Source organism: Eurypyga helias, unplaced genomic scaffold (genome assembly GCF_000690775.1).
Source record: "Eurypyga helias isolate BGI_N326 unplaced genomic scaffold, ASM69077v1 scaffold392, whole genome shotgun sequence".
NCBI classification, from domain to species: Eukaryota; Metazoa; Chordata; class Aves; order Eurypygiformes; family Eurypygidae; genus Eurypyga; species Eurypyga helias.
This window is the reverse complement of record NW_010236384.1, coordinates 14,629-33,673: the sequence shown is the minus strand read 5'-3', so window position 1 is coordinate 33,673 and position 19,045 is coordinate 14,629. Positions and strand designations below refer to the sequence as shown.

The 19,045-nt window shown below is 39.7% G+C and overlaps 1 protein-coding gene across 1 annotated transcript in view; it reads left to right on the top strand.

Moving 5' to 3' along the window:
- Positions 1-893: 893 nt before the first annotated feature.
- The window catches only part of OSBPL3 (oxysterol binding protein-like 3), a gene marked incomplete at its 3' end in the record, with an annotated part of 31,424 nt that continues 13,272 nt past the window's right edge, over positions 894-19,045 (top strand). Inside the window, exons 1-9 of the mRNA XM_010147042.1 lie at positions 894-986; positions 10,462-10,578; positions 10,779-10,832; positions 11,042-11,155; positions 11,923-12,093; positions 15,417-15,543; positions 16,349-16,452; positions 16,609-16,701; positions 17,277-17,433. Of these exons, the coding sequence (XP_010145344.1) occupies positions 894-986; positions 10,462-10,578; positions 10,779-10,832; positions 11,042-11,155; positions 11,923-12,093; positions 15,417-15,543; positions 16,349-16,452; positions 16,609-16,701; positions 17,277-17,433 (1,030 nt within the window). The remainder of the gene's footprint in view (positions 987-10,461; positions 10,579-10,778; positions 10,833-11,041; positions 11,156-11,922; positions 12,094-15,416; positions 15,544-16,348; positions 16,453-16,608; positions 16,702-17,276; positions 17,434-19,045) is intronic.

The window sequence follows — 19,045 nt, the reverse complement described above, 5'->3', positions numbered from 1 at the left end:
CTGTTTTGTTTTGGTTTTGTTTTTTAAATATGCAGTTACCATGACAACTCTTGCCCGCACTGGAAATCCGATATTGGGAGTTTCTGGCATGGCTTTTATTTGCATATGTTGCAAACAGCACTGTTATTAAACAGACTGTTAATTATTCTTCCAGTCACTGACTGAGACAACTCGTGATAATAGTTACAACTTTCTGATTCGAGGTAAGAGTGGTCGTGCACAGCTCTGTGCAGCTGAGTTTGCATGTTCACAACTTTTATGTATTGCTCTTTAATACAGAGAGGTGGTTTGTTTTTTTCCCTTGCAACCTGAAGCCATGCTTGCTCATTTAAATTATCAAGGAACTTAGAAAAAGAGGTATTTTTTTGATTAGTCACCATCCTTTGTGTGAAATATTTTATTAGATGCTTTCTTCTCATTTTGAGGGTGTCTTGGTTGGTTTTATATAGATATTTATTATACCCTATGTGTGTATTTATTTGTCTTTTAAAAATGAATTTAAATTCTTAAAAAGATGCTTGATACCTTACTTTGTCCTCTGATTAAATAATGACACTTAAAGCATGCATTTAGGATCCAAAATTCATGTTGTTCCTGTTTGAGACTTGAAAATTTATCTTAGAGTGATTGTGGATTTAATTTCTAATAATGTGACTGCATTACTGTACCTCATGCTACGGGATGGCAGGAAGAGACAGACGGCATCTGATCACTTGGCTTTTTGTTTTTCTTTTCCCTTTTAGGAATTTCCATGGGATGCAGATCATGCCTCTTGGCTGCATTTGGGTAAAGGATGAGTTCTGCATTTCTCTCAGGAGTCTTCCACCACATTTTCTAAATTACCTTTTAATGGTGTTCTAAGTGAGCTTATATGAAACAAATGGTATTGGATCATGAGTGAAGAAAAAAGCTTTGGTGTATCCCAGAAAATGTTGTCCCCTTCAAGAAGCACAAGCAGCTGCTCCTCCAAGCAGGGAAGTCGACAGGTAATGCAAACTTTCCTAACCCAACTGAAAGCATTAGTAAGATTGGCTGTTAACTTTTGCTCTTGAGTATTGGCAAATCTCTTAAAGTCTGTTTTCCTGTTGCTTGCTTGGCTTATTTCCTCACTTCTTTGTTTTCCTTACTCTCTTTTCTTTGTTGGTAGCAGCATCTTGTTTTGAGTCAAATGCAATAAACGCACATTACTGAAGAGCAGGCACTGGTAAAAGTGGAGTGCTAACAGGGAATTTGAATCTCTGTCACACTGTATGGTGTCTTTATAGTGAAGTATTGCTGCTGTAGAGGCTTGCTCTCAGTGGTTTGATCCTGCAGTTCCTAATCTTCCCTGTAGGATACAGCTTTTGTGGTAGAATATTGTGTAACTGCTCCACCAGGGAAGGGCATGTGTGCATGTCTGAAAGAGAACATGTTTTTCTGAAACTGGATGTAGGGCCTCTTTGACAAAGAAAAAGTGCCAGTGAATGCCTGTGTGTGCTGGCTGTTGCGGCAGAACTGTAGTTAATAAGTATCTGTGTAACAGGGTGCCTAATGCAAAGTGTGCTTTGTCCTCTGCAGAGATGATGCTATTCTTTAAACCTTACCGTTTTAAAAGACATGTCTGTGAGTGTTTGTACCTGGCAAGTGAGACTCAAGAAGACAGCTTTTGTTTGTGGGCAAGAAACATTGACCTGCGGCCACACTGAGAAACTTCAACACGCTCGGTCCATGCTTACAAAATCATGAGCCATGTGCTCAACATAAACTTGTGTTTGTACAGATGCTGGCTTGGTGGAGCTCTTGAAGCTGCCTCGGGTTGAAATATTAATTACTAGGCATCCAAATCCCCCAAAAGCTTTGGAGACCTCAGCTGTGTTTTGAAATAGCACCTGCTTTTCTGGGACTTCTGGCCCTGTTCATAGAGTTGGCAAGGCTGATAAATCTCTGAACAGTTTATGCCTTCTGAAGTGCTGTGCTTGTAAGGAAAGCTGTGCATTTCTAGCAGACCGAGCAAAGAGATCCTTGCTTTCAGGATGCCTTTTTTGTTTTCCTGCAACGTTGTTATTTATGTCCTCGGTATGAGATTACTTTTAAAAACTGTAATTTAAAACATTTGGTATTGTCTGTTTCAACGGTTCATGTCTATCACGCGTTATCATGTATGACTTAATAAGATTTACATGAGCATGACTAAATCCACTGGTGTGTTACGCAGCCAGTATAAGTAACCATGCTTGTGGGAGGCAATTTCTGCAAGAACTTCGCTGACTGCCATTTAACATGTTCCAATCTGTTGGCTAGCTCAGGCTCTTGATACTATGGTTAGCAGGTCCGATTTCTTAGCCGTTTTATTCTCACCTGCTCTCTTTGGGAAAAAGGAATAATAGTAATGTTTAATGTCATCTTGTCAATCCCCAATTTTTTTTTAGTCTTTGCTCCTTGTACAAAAATGCAAGGTGTACCTGACCGAGGTGAGAGATGCAACTTGGTGTTTTGCTTGTATTCCTGGTACATCCATGCTCATTCCTTACAGTCAGGCAGACTGTAATGGCCTCATATGCCTATCAGGTCACGTTAAATGGAGGTATGAAGTAGGGTGTTTCCCAATGTATACTGAAGGGTGATACACTCGATATTTCTTCGTGATAATATGGGGCACTGTGATAAGTATCTCCACTTTGATCAGTGTTTCAGTATTAATCTTTTCATGGTCAGTCATTGCAATACCAAGTCAGTAACCGTGTACTTTTGTATCTAGGAAACGTACATGAGTTGACCGATTGTCCATGTTTTCAGGGGGTTGTAATGATTGAGGCAATCCCATGGAGGTTGGGGAGTTTGTGTGACTTGTTACATGCTGGGAAGTGATCACTAAGCTTGGCTAAAAGCTCTGATTACTTGCTTTTTCTATATAGTCTGAAAATTTAGAAACATGTTTTTCAGAAATTGCATTTGCTTTTTAAGGGTCCAATGGTCTTCCTGATATTTTTATTTTTAAATAGAGACTACTAATGTTTGTAAGGAATACTTTAATACTCTTGTTTCCTTCTTTACCAAGTGAAGTAGCTTTCTACCTTATCCTATAACTTTGCATCTGCTGAAGTGATCTAGAGGCCTTAATTCACAGTAGCAAAATTTAGAATGAAAAACAACATCATTCTAAATTACAGTTTCATTCAGAATTGTCGGTGTCTGTGTGCTTGACTCTTCTTTCCTCAGTTCTCTGATGTTTTTCACATGGCTGTTTTTTCCACACTGAAGTTGTCTTGCAACTTACAGAACAGTTTTGCTGGGGAAAACAAAGATTTAAATATCCTGTGCAGTATGCGTTCTGCATATTTACTTGAAAATACCTTGTTGGGTCATTTTCCCTTATGTTTTTTTAACTTATTTGTTAATTACAGTTTGTGGCAGTAGCACATTTCAGTGAATGTTTCGTTGGATATACTCCTATGTGCTGCATGTGGAAAGAGGGACCTTTAGGTCTAACAGAGGCAGTACTCTGCAAGACTTACTGGCCTTGACACAGAAGTCCTTTGATTGAGAAATGGATATCTTTCCCCTTTTCCTGCTCCCCAAAAGGCTCTTGGTCTTACAGATTGTATCTCTACCTTGCTAGATAGGCCCTCTCTTAGTGGTCTGAACTGTATAGTGTATATTATAAAACCTAAATTGTTGGTCTGGGCAGTGAGGATGTTGAGATCTTTCTTGTGTTCTGTCCCTTTGCCTCCACCCTTCCCACAGAGGATTTCTTGTCATACCTGACCAGGCAGTTTTGTTTATATATTAATTGTTTCTTTTCTCACTCAGCCTCTTGGATTGGTAAATTGGAGCATCACAGTCAATCCCTACTAATACCCACCTACTGGGGGGTGACAAGACTGGGGATGAGTGATGCCACTGTCTGAGTGTTATTTAATTTGCCCTTTTCATCTGCATGTTAGTTTGAATGACAGCATTCTGTTAAGAAAACAGCAACAATCTAAAGTTCTATAAATCTATTTAAAAAACCCTAATCTTAAAAGTACTACAGATTTTTTTTTTTCCCCAAAGCCCTGGTAGAAGAGTTCAATGTAACACTGTTACTGATACTTTTTTATTAATGGTATCATGAAAGTTTAAATAATTTTGCCATATGCTGTGCAATTTAGGGAATGAAGTACTATGATTTTGATATTCTTTCATCTTCCAGCTCCATGGGGGGCTTCTTATTCCTCCTTCTAACACTTGCACCTCTTCGGGACTTTCAGAGCTAGGCTCATTGCTTGCAGGTTCACTACAGATCTGTCTGGCAGGTGCTTTTCTCTGTGTTGCTGATCTGACACAGCAGTTCTTTTAATCTGATGAAGCAGAAAGAAACTGTGAAATGTGCAGGGGAAGGGACCTGGACAGCTCATATGTCTTTCCCCCCAAAATGGTGGGATCTGAGTTATGAGGCTCTCTGATTTCCTAGGCACAGACCTTGTTGCAGGTACACACTAGCACCAAATAATACTGTGCTGCTAAAGTGTAGTTATTGCTCCCTGCAGAGCAACATGTGTCAGTGGTGTAGAGTGTAAGTAGAGCCCTGTGATGCAGAAGATGAGCCACTGTGCCAAAAGAGTTGACTTAAGCAGGGCTGCGGGACTTGGAGAGGCTCCTTCTTTGCTAAACTTGGTGCCCTTTTTCTGCCAGATACAGCACATTTGCAGTGTCAGCTGAAGATGCTAACACTAAGTTCACCTTCACCTTAAAGCCCCGTAGCAGGTTGGAGGCTACTGCCTTGTCCCACTTCTCTGCTTTTCTCGTTCAGTCATGGAAAAGGATCTCTTCCACAAAGCCACAACTCAAACCGTGTTTCGTAAGGAAGGAAAACTGGTGGTGTTCTTCTCTAAATGTAAATTGACCTGTGATCAAAAGAAGGTATATTGTGTTAGCTATTTTTACGTCTAATATGTTAACTAACTTTTAAAATAGATTCATTGAGGAAAAGCTTTATGTCAGGAATGCTGCTTAAAAAGACTCATGTTCTAAAAAAGAAAATTAAATAATTTCTGCCAATTTTATGAACCGTAACAAATGCTTTAGTTGCAGCTGATGCCAACCCTTATCTTCCACAAAGCGAGTTGCTATTTTTGGCGCTTTAAAATATTCGGTACAACTGACTGCATTTTACGCTGGAAGAAAGTCTGGCACTGTCATCTCTTTCATTCAGGGAGCTGCAAGTGCCAAGCATTGATCTGAGAGCCATTCAAACTCATTACTTCATTCTTTCTCCCGAAATAATTCACCTTGAGGAGCTGTATGGTACAGAATATTGTAGAAAATGAGGAGGGTTTTATTTTATTAAATAAAGGCTACATTTACCTATTCGCAGACTTCTCTGTGAAGACCAAAGTGTATGCTTTTTTTTTTTTCTCCTTGGCCACAGAACAGGTATAAGCCAAGTAACAATTACAGGGTGAATTTCCAGTGATGAACTGAAATGAGCACCTCTGGACCTCAGGAAACTCAAGAGTGTGTTCCTCCTTCCCCCAACCTCAAGCAAAATGTTTGGCTGGGCAGCAAATGCAGCGTTGATCATTCTGTGCAGATATTGGCCCATAATGACACAAAATCTTTTGGAGTACCATAACCTTAAAACATTACCAATCTGGGCATCAGGGTTGCACTAGAATTGTTAATGCCGTTCATCTGGGGGTTTCGGGCAGGGGGCATGGTTGGTTGGTTGTGTTTGGTGTTTTTTTTTTTTAATGTAGCGCTGTGGTTTGGGGTATCTTTCAGTTCTGTGTTGTGGGATAAGGATCAGCAAAATGGAGTATAATCTGAATGCTTCCAGTAGCTTTCAGGAAATCCTGCGTCTCCAATTTGCCCCTCTGTTATTTCAGCCAGATGAGAGCAGACGATAACCAACTAGCCCGATTCATTTGCCTTCATTTTAGAGAATAAGCAGTTTTCCTTTGCTTCTGCAGCTGCTCCCAGCAACAGCCAACTGGCGCTCTTTCCTCATTGAATGAGATGTCAGGTCTCTCGCAAAACAAAATACCAATCAAGATCCTGTAGGGTTTGGATCAAGAGCAAACAGATCCAAAACGAGTCACAGAAACAGTGTTTTGAAAAATGGGAGAGTTTGGGTATTCAGGTGGGAAAAGGTGGGACTTTCTGGACCATGGAATGGTATGTGGAAGTGCACCAGATGCTGTTACTGCAGTGTTGGACTATGCATACATCCAGCAGTTCCCCAGACTTTCAATTCTCTGAATAGCAAGGCTACTCCTTGCCTTCCTTGGGTAACTTAGTTGCTTAAATAGTCTTGTGCTTTTAAAATGATCCATTTTTCATTCAACTAAAACTACCCTTACGTAAAGCTTGCAATTGAAGTGTGAGGTTCCCAGGGCAGAAATGTAAGAGATTTGCCTTCATCTGAGATTTGGCAGGCCATTGGGCCTGGTCAGTGGAAAGAAGGACTCCCACTTCATCTTTTCTTCCAAGTTTCACACTTTTTAACTGTGGAGGCACTTTCTTGGCCACCTCACAGACCAGAACAACAGTGAGAAATGGGGCTGTCCCACAGGAATGTGGGAAACACCTTGTGCTGGGACTGCAGGAGAGACCCAGACAGAATCTGAGTTGTAATGCAGGCCAGGATGTGCTCTGTATTTAAAAGTTTTACTAAAACTGTGTGACACCATGTGTATTTCAGATGGGTGCAATTGGCTGAGCTATTTCTCAGCTGCTTCCTTCTCTTCGCCTTGTATGCCCAAGGTAGCATGGGGCTGTCTCACCTCAGCAGTCCCTTTCTTTTTGTAGAAAGGTGAATCTGAATTCTTGTGGTTTTTTTGATTGTGCTCAAATTTCTGCTTTTCTCCTGCAAGCAGACGACTCTATCAACGATACACTGTGTGTAAGCTTAACCAAAGCCTGTGAGAGCTTGGTCCAAAGTTCAAGAATGTTGCTTCATTAGGCATAACACTGCAATATTGGAAAGGATCTGCTGTTCACTAGTCTTGACTGCTATCAGGTTAATTTTCAGTGGAAAAGTTAAGTGTTTGAGTACTGCAGTTAAATATATTTTGGCTAAGGCAAGGGAAATAGTTTGCTTAGTAATCAGGCAAAACAGCTTTTAAGCTTTTCTGGCTAATTTCGAGAAGAAAAATAAAAACATAAACACAGCATTTTTCTTAATCTTGCAGATGCTCCTGGTAGTTCTTAATTAGAATCATCTTTCACTAGTTCCATCAGGTTTCTCACTTTTTAAACTGTTTACCTTTTTCCAAGTCCCCAGTTTGAAATCAGCTAATGTCAAGATTATTTTTTGTATTGGCTCATTTAGTAGATCATATTTTCTGCAGAGATGAGATTTTATCCTCAGGTGGGCATTTAAGCAGCAGTAAGTTCAGCTGTTAGTTAATGTAAATTGCAGCATTACACTATGTTTAATGATATTATGACAGAGCGCAACTTATTCAAGTAACAGTCCCAAGCCTTGTGGAGGCTTAGAGCTGCCTTGGTGCTTGACTACCTGTCAGACTGCAGCTAGCAAGCTGTAGCTGGTTGTCCTTGCATGGGCACAGGCTGGCTCCCAGCCTCATTCTCTGCCGGCTTCCTCCTGTGAAAGACCAGTGCTGTTGGTCTCCAGCAGCAGCAGAGCCTGCGCTGCTGCGGCTGGTGTTAGGCTGGTGTGCTGGCAGCCTTCTGCACTCCCTTCACTAGCTCACGATGTCCATGAGTAAATGCTCTGTCCCCTGATGGGATAGCTTAGTAATTTACCCCAAAGCTGGAAAAGGTTCATGATTATTGAGAATTTTAAGTGAGTCCCAAGGTTGTAAATATAAAAAATAAAGAATATGGAGCGTAACTTCTGGTTTTCAGTAGCAAAAATATGATTTCATGGTCGTTGGTTAGAAATAATGGTATCTGAGCAGCTGTCAAAATACCTCTCAAACCGAAAGGAGCAAAGAAGCTATTTGTTACAAAACTGACAAGAATAAAATGCAAACCTGTAGGGGCACAAAACGGGTGCCATGATAACAGTTTGAGTTAGGACAGCTGCAGTTTTGGCTTGCCTTCAGGTAATAGAACATCTTTGGGTGGCCTATAGGGTGTTGAACGACGGGAGCTTCTGAACCCCACAGTTCTGCTGCTTGCAGGCTGTTGGGTGGTGCTGCCAGAGTGAACTCAAGCCAGGGAAGTGGAGCAGCTTTCCCATTTGTTCCATGGAATGCAGTGCAAGGAAGATAATAACAAAATAGCAGAGTGCTGCCAGTAATGTGGTGGAATAAGAGATCACATTCCTAAAGCTGTTTAAGCAATGTCTTTTTGAAGATGGTTTGCCATTATGCCTTCTTACTCAAGTAATGAGCGTATCACCTGGTGCAATTTTTTCTAGGTTTCTAAGGGTGAATTTTAAGGATTCCAGAGATGGATAAATGAGCACATTTGGTGGGTTGACCCTGGCTGGAGGCCACCACGAAGGCTGCTCTATCACTTTCCTCCTTAGCTGGACAGGGGAGAGAAAATATTACCAGTGGCTCATGGGTTGAGACAAGAACAGGGAGGGATCACTCACCAGTTATGGTCACGGGCAAAACAGACTTGACTTGGGGAAAAAATAATTTAACTCCAGTCAAATCAGAGTAGGATAATGAGGAATAAAGCCAAATCCTAAAACCACCTCCCCCCCCCGCCCCTTCCTGGGCTCAGCTTTGCTCCCAGTTTCTCTACCTCCTTCCCTGCAGGTGGTGCAAGGGGACAGGGATTTGTGGTCAGTCCATCATATGTTGTATCTGCTGCTCCTTCCTCCTCAGGGGAGGACTCCTCACACTCTGCCCCTGCTCCAGGGTGGGGTCTGTCCCACAGGAGACAGCACTGCATGGACTTCTCCAATGTGAGTCCATCCCATGGACTGCAGTTCTGCATGAGCTGCTCCAGCGTGGGTCCCTTCCAAGGGGTGCAGTCCTTCCGAAGCAGCCTGATCCAGCACAGGCTTCCCATAGGGTCACAACGCCCTTCGGTTAGCCCCCTGCTCCGGTGTGGGGTCCTCCCTGAGCTGCAGGTGGGTCTCTGCTCCCCCGTGACGCTCCATGGCTCCAGAGGCACAGCCGGCCCTCTCACCATGGGCTGACAGGGAATCTCTGCTCTGTCACCTGAAGCGCCTCCTCCTTCTCCATTGACCTTGGGATCTGCAGAGTTGTTTCTTTCACATATTCTCACTCCTCTCTCTGGCTGCAATTGCTCAGTTTTGGGGTTTTTTTGCCTTCTCAAACACAGTGTCCCTGAGGTGCTGCCACCATCGCTGGTGGGCTTGGCCTTGGCCAGCGCCGGCTGGCATTGGCTCTGTCAGGCGTGGGGGAAGCTTCTAGCAGCTTCCCACAGAAGCCACCACTGTACACACACCCAACCTTGCCACACAAACCCAGTACAGCCCAACTACCACTTTTGCTGATTTTTGTTTCGTTTTGTTTTAAAGTTTTTTTGAGTCAGTCAGGTTCTTTTTGAGAATTCTTCCCTATGTATCTTTCAGGGAAGACAAGTACTTACCTGTTTTGCATACTTCTGTTTTCCCCAAAGTGTTTCGTACTAGCCCTTTTTGTCATTAAATTCTATACGTTGAAGTGTTCTTTGTCTTTTTCAAATATATGAGGATGGTACTAGCACATGCCATTTCCTGTGAGTAGTTGTTCATAATTCTAGATCTTCCAAATCTTATGGTAACTGGGAATAAATCATGAGTTCTCTGATGAGAAGTCTTGAAACGCATGTTACATTGTCATTAGCAGTCATTCCATAAAGAACAACTGTAAAAATACTATGAGATTTATTCTATTCTCTGTTATATTGCTTCAGGATCTTGGATATCAGAGTTCCTGATGGCAAAAAAAGGGAGATCCTCTTTTAATTAGAGGTGTATCAGGTTTTAATTTTTCTCGTACTCTGCCTTTATGTCATATTCCTCATAGTACTTTAGTTACTTCCTTGGCTTTTAAATTTGTTTTTATTTTATTATTTTTACTTTAGGGTGGCTGCAGTTCACACCAAACACAAAACCTTGAGTTTACTCAACATAGGCAAAAGAGTTTTCTAGAAAAGATCTTAATTTTCAATGTCTCTTATTTCTGCCTCATAACCTACAGAACATACCATTTTAGTGCAGGCTGTTTCTGCCTGTGATGGCAGAAGGTTGCTTCTGCTAAATTGTGACTAGGCTGTGGCTATACACTGTGTGTATGTACAGAAAAATAGACATATAAAATTCTGGTAAGCACATACATTCAATGAAGCATGGTATCATAAAAACAGTATTTTTTTAGTTTGTATTGTTTCTTTCAAAAAAGAGTCTTGACTCTTGGAAGACACCTAATAAAGTGTAAAGATGGAGCTAAGGCTACACTTCGGCATCATTTGTTTTGGTTTTTTACTTATAGTCTTCATCCTCTTGAATCTCTTAACAATTCTGTTCTTTGGAAGAAGTAAGATATAGATTTAGATTTTTTGTTTAAGCAGGACAGCTGGGAAATTGTAGAAGGACTCCGAGGAGCAATGAATTGTACCCAGGAGCCACAGAAGCAGGAGGGCTGCTTGCTGAAAAAGAGGAAATGGCCTTTGAAGGGCTGGCACAAGGTAGGGAGGGAATGTGTATCTGAAAGCCTGATGCCATGTCAGTGGGACCTGCTTGCTGTGGTTTTGCGGCAAAAAGGTTAATTAAGAGTAGAGAAAGTGTTCTCCAAAGGGATAGGGATGGGGAGGGATTGTGGGGTTTTTTGTTTGGGAGGTTTTGGGGTGTTTTTTTTGTTTTTAATTCCCTGCATTTCTGGTTACAGAGATACTTCTTTTTGGACAGAGGGATTTTGAAGTATTCTAAATGCCAAGCTGATGTAAGTGATCTTAAACCCTTTAAGGCCATTATAAGGTAACAACACTATTTTACCCAAAATAACAGTAATTCTCTATTGTTGGCAGTGGGAAATAGAGTTTCAGCAGTTCTAAACAATAGGTTGAAGGGGGGAAAATGATGGCTTCAGCAGGTAATATTTATACTTTCGCTTTATTCTGGAGTGATTGTATTCCTTTTACGTTTTTGCAGATAGAGAGAGGGAAGCTTCATGGCTGTATTGATGTGGGACTTTCTGTCATGTCTGTAAAGAAATCTACAAAATGTATAGATTTGGATACAGAAGAGCAGATATACCATCTGAAGGTACGTCTTTAAGATCGTTATAACGCTTGCTCCCAAAATAACAACATTAGCTGTGTATGGTGGAGACCTTACGGGGTTTTTATTAATAGCAGGAGGTCAGTTAGTTACACTAATAACTTATCTTTTAGCGTCAGCAGACTAGTTTACACTTTATAACTTGTGAGGCCTTATTGTACTGTTCCAGAGTCAGTAACCCTATTCTAAATAGAAACTTTGAAGATGCTTCATGTTTAGCAGCACTCTTTTCCCCCAGCACTTCTTTCAGCAAAGGGTTGCACAACTTGTGACCCAACGGCTTTTATTTTTAGAAGTTGTGTCTTGTTCTTCGTCTTACCTATAAGAAGTATTTTCCACAGTCAAATGTGTAGATTTATCATTGTGGAATAAATTGTTTTAAAATACATCACCAAAATCAAATTTATCCTTGTGTCTAGTTAAACCTTGACTCAAACTTAAAAATGGCAATTAAGAAATGACAAATTAAATTTTTCTATTATTATTTTTATTGTGTTGGGGTGTTTTTTCCCATCTAGAAGTTGCCAAGTATTGTTTTGCATTGAAAGCCATAAGTACACTCTTGAAGTTTCTCTCTTTCTTGACTTTATCCTGTGATTTAGTTTCTGTCATGTTTAAGCTCATACAGCATGCATTTTAGTAGGAGAATCATCAGAAAAAAGTTCCTGATGTTTTGCCAACTCAGGTCAGCCAGGCTAGCTGGCTAATGGGGTTTTGAATTAGAATGTTATAAACCCTGAATTTTTGTGTAGGTGAAATCTCAGGAGCTGTTTGATGAATGGGTAGCAAAACTTCGTCATCACAGAATGTACCGTCAGAACGAAATCTCCATGTTTCCTCATGACGTCAATAATCTTTTCTTCCCTGTGTCTACTACTGCGGACTCTGTCCCTGGTTTTTGTGATTCTACGCCTGGTAGAAAGGTAATAGCTGTGATTTATATATAATGAGCTTTCATCAAGGATTAAATTAGTCTGATTTGTGTTTATGAAGTAAAAAGACCATAATGGAAGTTTGTGATGGAGTTGAAGTTATGATCTGAAATGTCAAGAGGAAAATGATGTTATTTATTGATTTAGTCCCATGCAGTTTTTTCTATGATGCTGTCAAATTTTATAATATTGTCTTATTGTTTTAATGCAGTAAATTATATTTTCATCATGATTTTTAAAACTGGATATTGAGTTGGAATCCTCATAATTTTTGAGACATATAGCAGCACTTGTCTGGTATGTGCTGGTGAATATTAGTCTGGGTCACAGAAGAGCACTCTACTAGATTATTTTTTCCTCTTTACCATTTTTTGATTTATCTTTTGGTTAATAAAACCTCTCCCCTTTTACATTAATGAATCTGTGCTTAACTGAGGAGTATATAACAATTATCCAAGAGCCAGCACCTGTGGCCACTCTTTATATCTTTAACTGAGGTAGAAGAGTTATTCAGACCAATCCAAGGACAGTGCTGTCGGAGGGTATGTGGTCTGGATGGGTCCAGTTGGCAGGGTACTTCTCCTTAGGTAAAGTCTGTGACTTCTGGTTTCACAGATGAGCTGACAAATGCTCAGCCTGACACCGTAACTGACCTCCTTGATGCAGTCTTATGAAAGAGTGGTTGTGTTCTGTGCCTGAACACAATGTCTGTGCCCAAGCAGTCCGCATGTTGACTGGCTGATGTTCACCCAAAGAAGCTCCTCTGCTCCAGTCTAGAACCAGCGATCTCTTTTGAGAATAATGTCTTTTCTAGCAATACTGTGTTATTTGCTGTAACTGAAATGGCTCTCTGTTTCTGTCAACTCCAGAAGTGTTTCCGAAGCAGCAATCACCTCTTTGTTATCCTCCTGTCTGAGGTTTTCTTTTCCCTGGCTATATTGCTGTATGATCTGCATGGCCTTGTTCCCCAATACCTGCAGTTCCTCACTTTGGTGGGACTGTCCTGTAACTGCGTATGAGTTCTAGCAAACACAACAATGTGCCTGAACAGCTTTTTGCTAGTGGCTGAGAGGTCGGGGACGTGTGCGAGCAGGCAGCTGGAAGAACAGTAACCCACCCTGCGGTAACAGGGCTGTTCTGCGAAGAGCTGTCTGCATGCTTCCCATGGTGCCCGCACCCCTGGGCTCTGACAGCCTGCTCATCTGAGGCTGTCTGCAAAGAAATGGCAAACCTCTTGCGGCCATGTAGTTCTTTTCTGCAGCAGGGATAGACGGGGGAGAAGAATATCAAGGGCAGAAGTGGGACGTTGCAAAGCCCCATGGTATCTCTATGCCTGCGCTTGCTCGCTCTTTCTCAGAAACAGTGACCAGCATATCTAAAATCTGTGCTCACTCTCAGAGAACTAACTATTTCTTCTTTAGCATGAAAACCTTTAATTCACTTCTAATTTATTAATCCAGATTTGCACTGCAAAGAAGCCCTATTTATTTTCATGTGAAAAATAGAAGGGGATAGTTCTTAAGCTGCAGTTAATCACCTTAGCTCTGCTGAAGCTATATGGCAGTTTGCCAACATACACCAGCCCTAGCTTGAGGTTAGTTGATATTGATCCAGCAGTTATTTTGGGAAAAATATTTTGAGTGAACTTGGCATTGCATTTTATTTGCTTTTAGAAACACCTGATCCGTTTTCACATCTGTTCGTTTGTTGTCGGGCGGTAGGTTTATGTATCTGCATATGTTTATGTGGAATGCTTGGATTCTGAAGCTTAGCCATGCTGATCAAAAGCAAAACTATACTGACTGGAGCTATGCAGATTCTCTTGTGCCTGTTTCTTGGCAATGCCTACTTCCTTCTTCCCTCCTGTTCGTGCTCCTCATGTACATGAATTCAGGAAAAATTGATTGTATGAGATAGATTTCTGAAGATACAAGTGTGGGATTTGTTCTCAAAATGCCAATACAATTGCTTATCTTTAAATTCAGTTTATTTATGGTGTTGAAGATGCTGGGATTATTATTTGGGTCATGTATAGATAACAAGCTCATATAGCCTTGTGTAGGAATAAAACAGCTGAACTGTGTATATTTAAAAATAAATGTGCTTATTGCTGCTTAATACTATAGCATACTGACTGTATACATTGATATAGTACTGAATGACATTACATGCATTTTATTTTATTCTGCAACTCAAATTGGAGTTTATATTGTAAATTTTAAAAGACCAACTATGTAAACAGCAACTGACTGAGATGTAGATGGTGTTTTCTATGACTAGATTTAAACTAGTACTACTTGAGTTTTGATATAAGGTGAGCAAGAGGTAACAAAGTTTGTAAAGTGTGTGCTTTAGAGAAGAGCCAAACAGTTCAGTCAGCTTTTCCCATAACCAGTCAAGTCATTATTTAATTAATTTCATCATTTAGGATGAAATATTTTAAAACTAATTTTAAACAAGAATACCTTGTTTAAAGATACAAAAAATTCCTGTCATAGACATTATTGAAGATGAAAGGTTTAGCAAAGCCTAGAAATAATTAGGCATTTGAATGGCCATTATTTGTAGTTACATTAGAGAGGAAAACGGCCACAATTTACTATTAGTAGTATTGGGTAGAAATTTCTCCCATTGGTCACTATTTAATTGTATTGCTGAATTAGCTCTTACGCAGAATTTCCAGCATTTCCTGAAGCATCTGGTAGTAGGCACTGCTGAAAACAAGATAAGTTTGAAAATGCTTACTGAGACATTGTAAAAGGCTAGTATTTACCCAGATGAGGTGTATAGTCACACACGTATTTAAGGCTTGTCAAGCCAAATCCATGCTGAAGTGATACAACCTTTAGTAAATATTTTAAATACCATCTAGTAGATCTTGCTTTCTTCACTACAAAATAGCTTTAACAAATATGTGCATGTTACATTTGAGTTACTTTTGGGTCTTCTTTGGGGACCATGGAGAAGGAACAGAATGTCTAACTTTGGTCCTGTTCAGTTATGGTGCTTTAATTGTATTAAGTTGACTTAATTGATGCAGAACTTTGCCCTTCCTCATAATTTAGTTTTTACCAATTTTTTATGGTTCCTTTTAGTATTTCCACAGCTTGTGGACAGCAGTTAGTATTAGTTATCCTCACATTATGCTCAATGACTATACACCTAGTGTAGTTCATATACTTTTTTTCCCTCCATGTTATTCATGCCATCAGTCCTTGTCCCTGATTGTGGGCCTCAACAGTTGGTTGTCAAAATCTGTGCATACAACATTAAAATATTGTTCGTTAATAATTTGCTTATCTTTTTTGGTACAGGCAGGCAGCTTGACCAAACAGAATTCGTTGTCAGCTGGAGGTAACTTGTCATTTTCCTTTTCGAGTAATGATTCCAGGATTTCATCTTGGCTGCAGTCTTCTGAAGACATAGAAAAATGCTCAAGAGGTAATGGTATTTGAAAGAAGTTGAAAGTAGCCTAGTATTTCCCCTATTTTTTCTTGACAACAAGAGTACTACACCATAAGTAGTCACTGCAGTTAGAGTTTTCTCTGAAACTGTAGGGAGGAAAGGAGTGGTTGTTGATGAACTGACCACTGGTCCTTTTGCAAACAAGACAGTTTGGGGTATCAGTTGTGGGTACCTCTTGAAGGAACGTATATATTTCAGTACATTTTATTTTATATACGACACCACCTTCAGTAGTAAGATTTGAACTTTCTTAAGCTGAGTATTGAAAAAGGGAAACATCTAAAACCTAGTAATTTAAAAAGCACTAAATCTCTGTGCTTCGAATTCACCTCTTGCTTTCACGCTTTCCTAAGAGCATGAGGATCTTTCTCATGTTGGTAGTGTCTGTGTGATACTCCTTTGGTAAAGTTCTACCCACCGGTGAGCTCCAGCTGTAATACAGAGGAGCCTTATTTCTAGCTCTGAATGTGCAATTCTGTCTTAATGCCTATGGCATTGTTACCCTCACCATGAGGAGCTCTGCAGTAATTACTGCAGTAATTATCACATTACTCTCATTTTTCTGCAGCTACCTAGGATAAAATATCGTGATCATTATACACACCATATCGATGCATTTCAGTATTTTGGACTTGAAGATAGAAGGATATAATAATGTGTGTTTAGTCAGTGAATAGCTTATGCTAGCTACAATCAAAATAAGACTAATTTACAAAGAAGAAGAACTTTCAGTGTGTCTGTTACTTTAGGGCAACTGAAAATATTCTCTTGTTCAAAACAGACCTCTCCAACTGTCACACATATTTACTGGAAATGAACCAGCTGTTACAGAGCATGGATGTTCTTCACAGGACATATTCAGCGCCTGCTATAAATGCTATGCAGGTTTGTTGTTTAAAAAAAAAAAAACCCAAATCAAACCAAGTTTTCCCTTGCAATTCCAAAAAACAACCCCAGATCCTAAAGGATCAAGGTATTTCTTCTCAGCTCTGCTAGTTTTATGGCAACCTGTATTGTTTTGCTCCTGTGTGTTGTTAAAAGGTTGGACCTTTTGAAAGCCCAAAGAAGGAAAAGAGAACACACAGGAGGTGGCGATCCAGAGTTGTTGGGAAAGAGGCTAAAGGAATGTTACAGGTAACTTCAGTCCTTTCAGTGCCCACCTTTCTCCAAATCTTAGTTATTGATCACTTCTTGGTGTAACCAGTTTAGTAAATACAAATCCTTTCTAAGTTGTGTCCCGTGCTAGCTCATTTTAAACCGTAATGTGTCAGACAAAACACAAATATGTTGTCACTGATATCTGCAATAGTATGTGCGCTGCTGCCTTCAGGAGACTGGCAATGATTTTAACCCATGTTTCCAATATGCCTCCAATCTGGGGGGTTGTGGTCTTGGGTTTTTTATCAGTACAGGTATTTTCAAATAGTTCATTTGCATCCAAAAGCCATGTAATTAGATACTTATATCTAGGGGGGGAAAAAGTATAGCCTATGCTGCAGCTTTCAATGGGCTTGTTTTTTGGAGTTTTGCCAAATCTCCAGTTATGATATCTTGGGCAAAGTCATATCTATGGTTTCATTTGCCAGGTGTCATCCTTTCCGAGCCTATTGGCAATTGACAGTAGGTGTCTCTAACATGTAAACCTGGTGGGTAGAGTAAACCAATTTTCTTTAGAGTTTGTAAGTCACAAATGGGTATCCTCCTTTCAGGTGCCTTCAGTATTTTCTGCCCCTATGAGACTGCATGCTTCCAATCCTAACTTATCTACAATAGATTTTGTAGAGGAGAAAAATTACTCCGATGGCTCTGAAACACCATCAGAATTTACTAAAATGCAAGAGGACTTATTTCACATTGCACATAAAGGTAAATGAAGTTGTCTTTCCTATGTGGTTTTCGATCATCATAATTTAAATAAAAATGTGACTTCTGAGATTGCTTCCTGTTTAATGTTTAGAAAAAGCAGAAAATGCCTTCCCTTCCTTCAATTCTCTTCAGGAATTAAAGATGTTGAGATATTGAGTAATTTGAAAAAAAATGGCTTAATCATCACATTTTTTAATTCTTTTATTTACTAAGGGGCATCCCTTTATTCTATGTGCTACAAACCTAGATTGTATTTTTTGCCAAAAGGTAAAAATCCTAAAATCAGTCGCTATAAGCACAGCAGCAGATTTATGCTCTTTTGTGTGTGCATGCATATGTGTGTGTATGAGCACATGTATTTTGGTACATTCGGTGTGCTTCACTGTATTTCGGAGTCAACATTTGTTGGTGATGCAAGGGTTGCTATGGTAGTAACCTATTTTTAGTGAATACGGAAGAGCAAAATCATGTAAAGCAGCCAGAGGGGCAGCTTGACTAGAAATGTTTGTTCTCAGACTAATTTTTCATTAGCAGTGCTTTGCTCCATCACCCTCACACCAGCAACATTTTTATTGTTTAGTGATTTGGTGAGGAAGGCACTTAATCATTTGAAAGTTTTGGGAGTATTGTCTTTGTCTCGTTTTGCACAAGATAATGGTTGATGTTATCGATAAGCATTCTTTGCTTGGTTTTCCCCTCTAATGCTGATGTATCTTGATTGTGTTATGTAAGAAATGTATCTTTGTAAACTTTATAAAGTCAATTAGAGTCAAAACTGATGTGTGCTTTCCAAAAAGAGAAAAGAAGTGGGGGTGGGGTGCAGCTGGAAAAGTTGCTGTTAAGAGAAGCAAAGAAATCACCTACTCAAGATCGTCTTACCTGAAATGTCATGTCAAAAATTTTAGACTGACCCATGCATCGAGTGGACAGTTGACTTGGTACTATTTATTATGGTATTGTTTTACCAAGAGTACAAAGAGGTTTTTTTCTAATGTTGCTTTATATCACACCCCTTCCAAAAAGGGGTAGTGAAGACAAATTTTGCCTTAGCTTTTGATGCAAATTAAATGAAATGTAGCATTAGTAATTTAGTATGTAATAATTCTTGAAAATTTAAGTTCATATACAACTTATTAAATGATATTTAAGGTCACTGAAGATTTACTGATGTCATCTACATATGAACAGCTAACATAGATCATGGTGGATACCTCTTTCTCCCCACTCCCTGTGACACTGTTTAAAGATTTCTTCAAATATGTTAAGGTATAAGAATTAGCTTTGGTGATGGTTTGCAGTGTTGAAATATACCTTAAGAGTATTTTCTTATAAGAGTATATTAGGTTACATCACTCAGTGAAGTGATTTTGACTCAAGTTAACTCTGAGTGGATGATTAGAAGATAGAGGTGTCTCAGATTTCTTGTTCTCTGTCCTTTCCACTCATCGAGGCTCAGATTTTATATCTATTTCCCTGTAAATGGACACATTTTTGCAGTGACAGTTCTCATGACTCTCATGTATTACAAGGCTTGATTAGGCCCTCAGAAATCCTCTAATTCTCCAGTTAGATGAATATTGAAATACTGCAGAAACAAATATTACTGAATAAT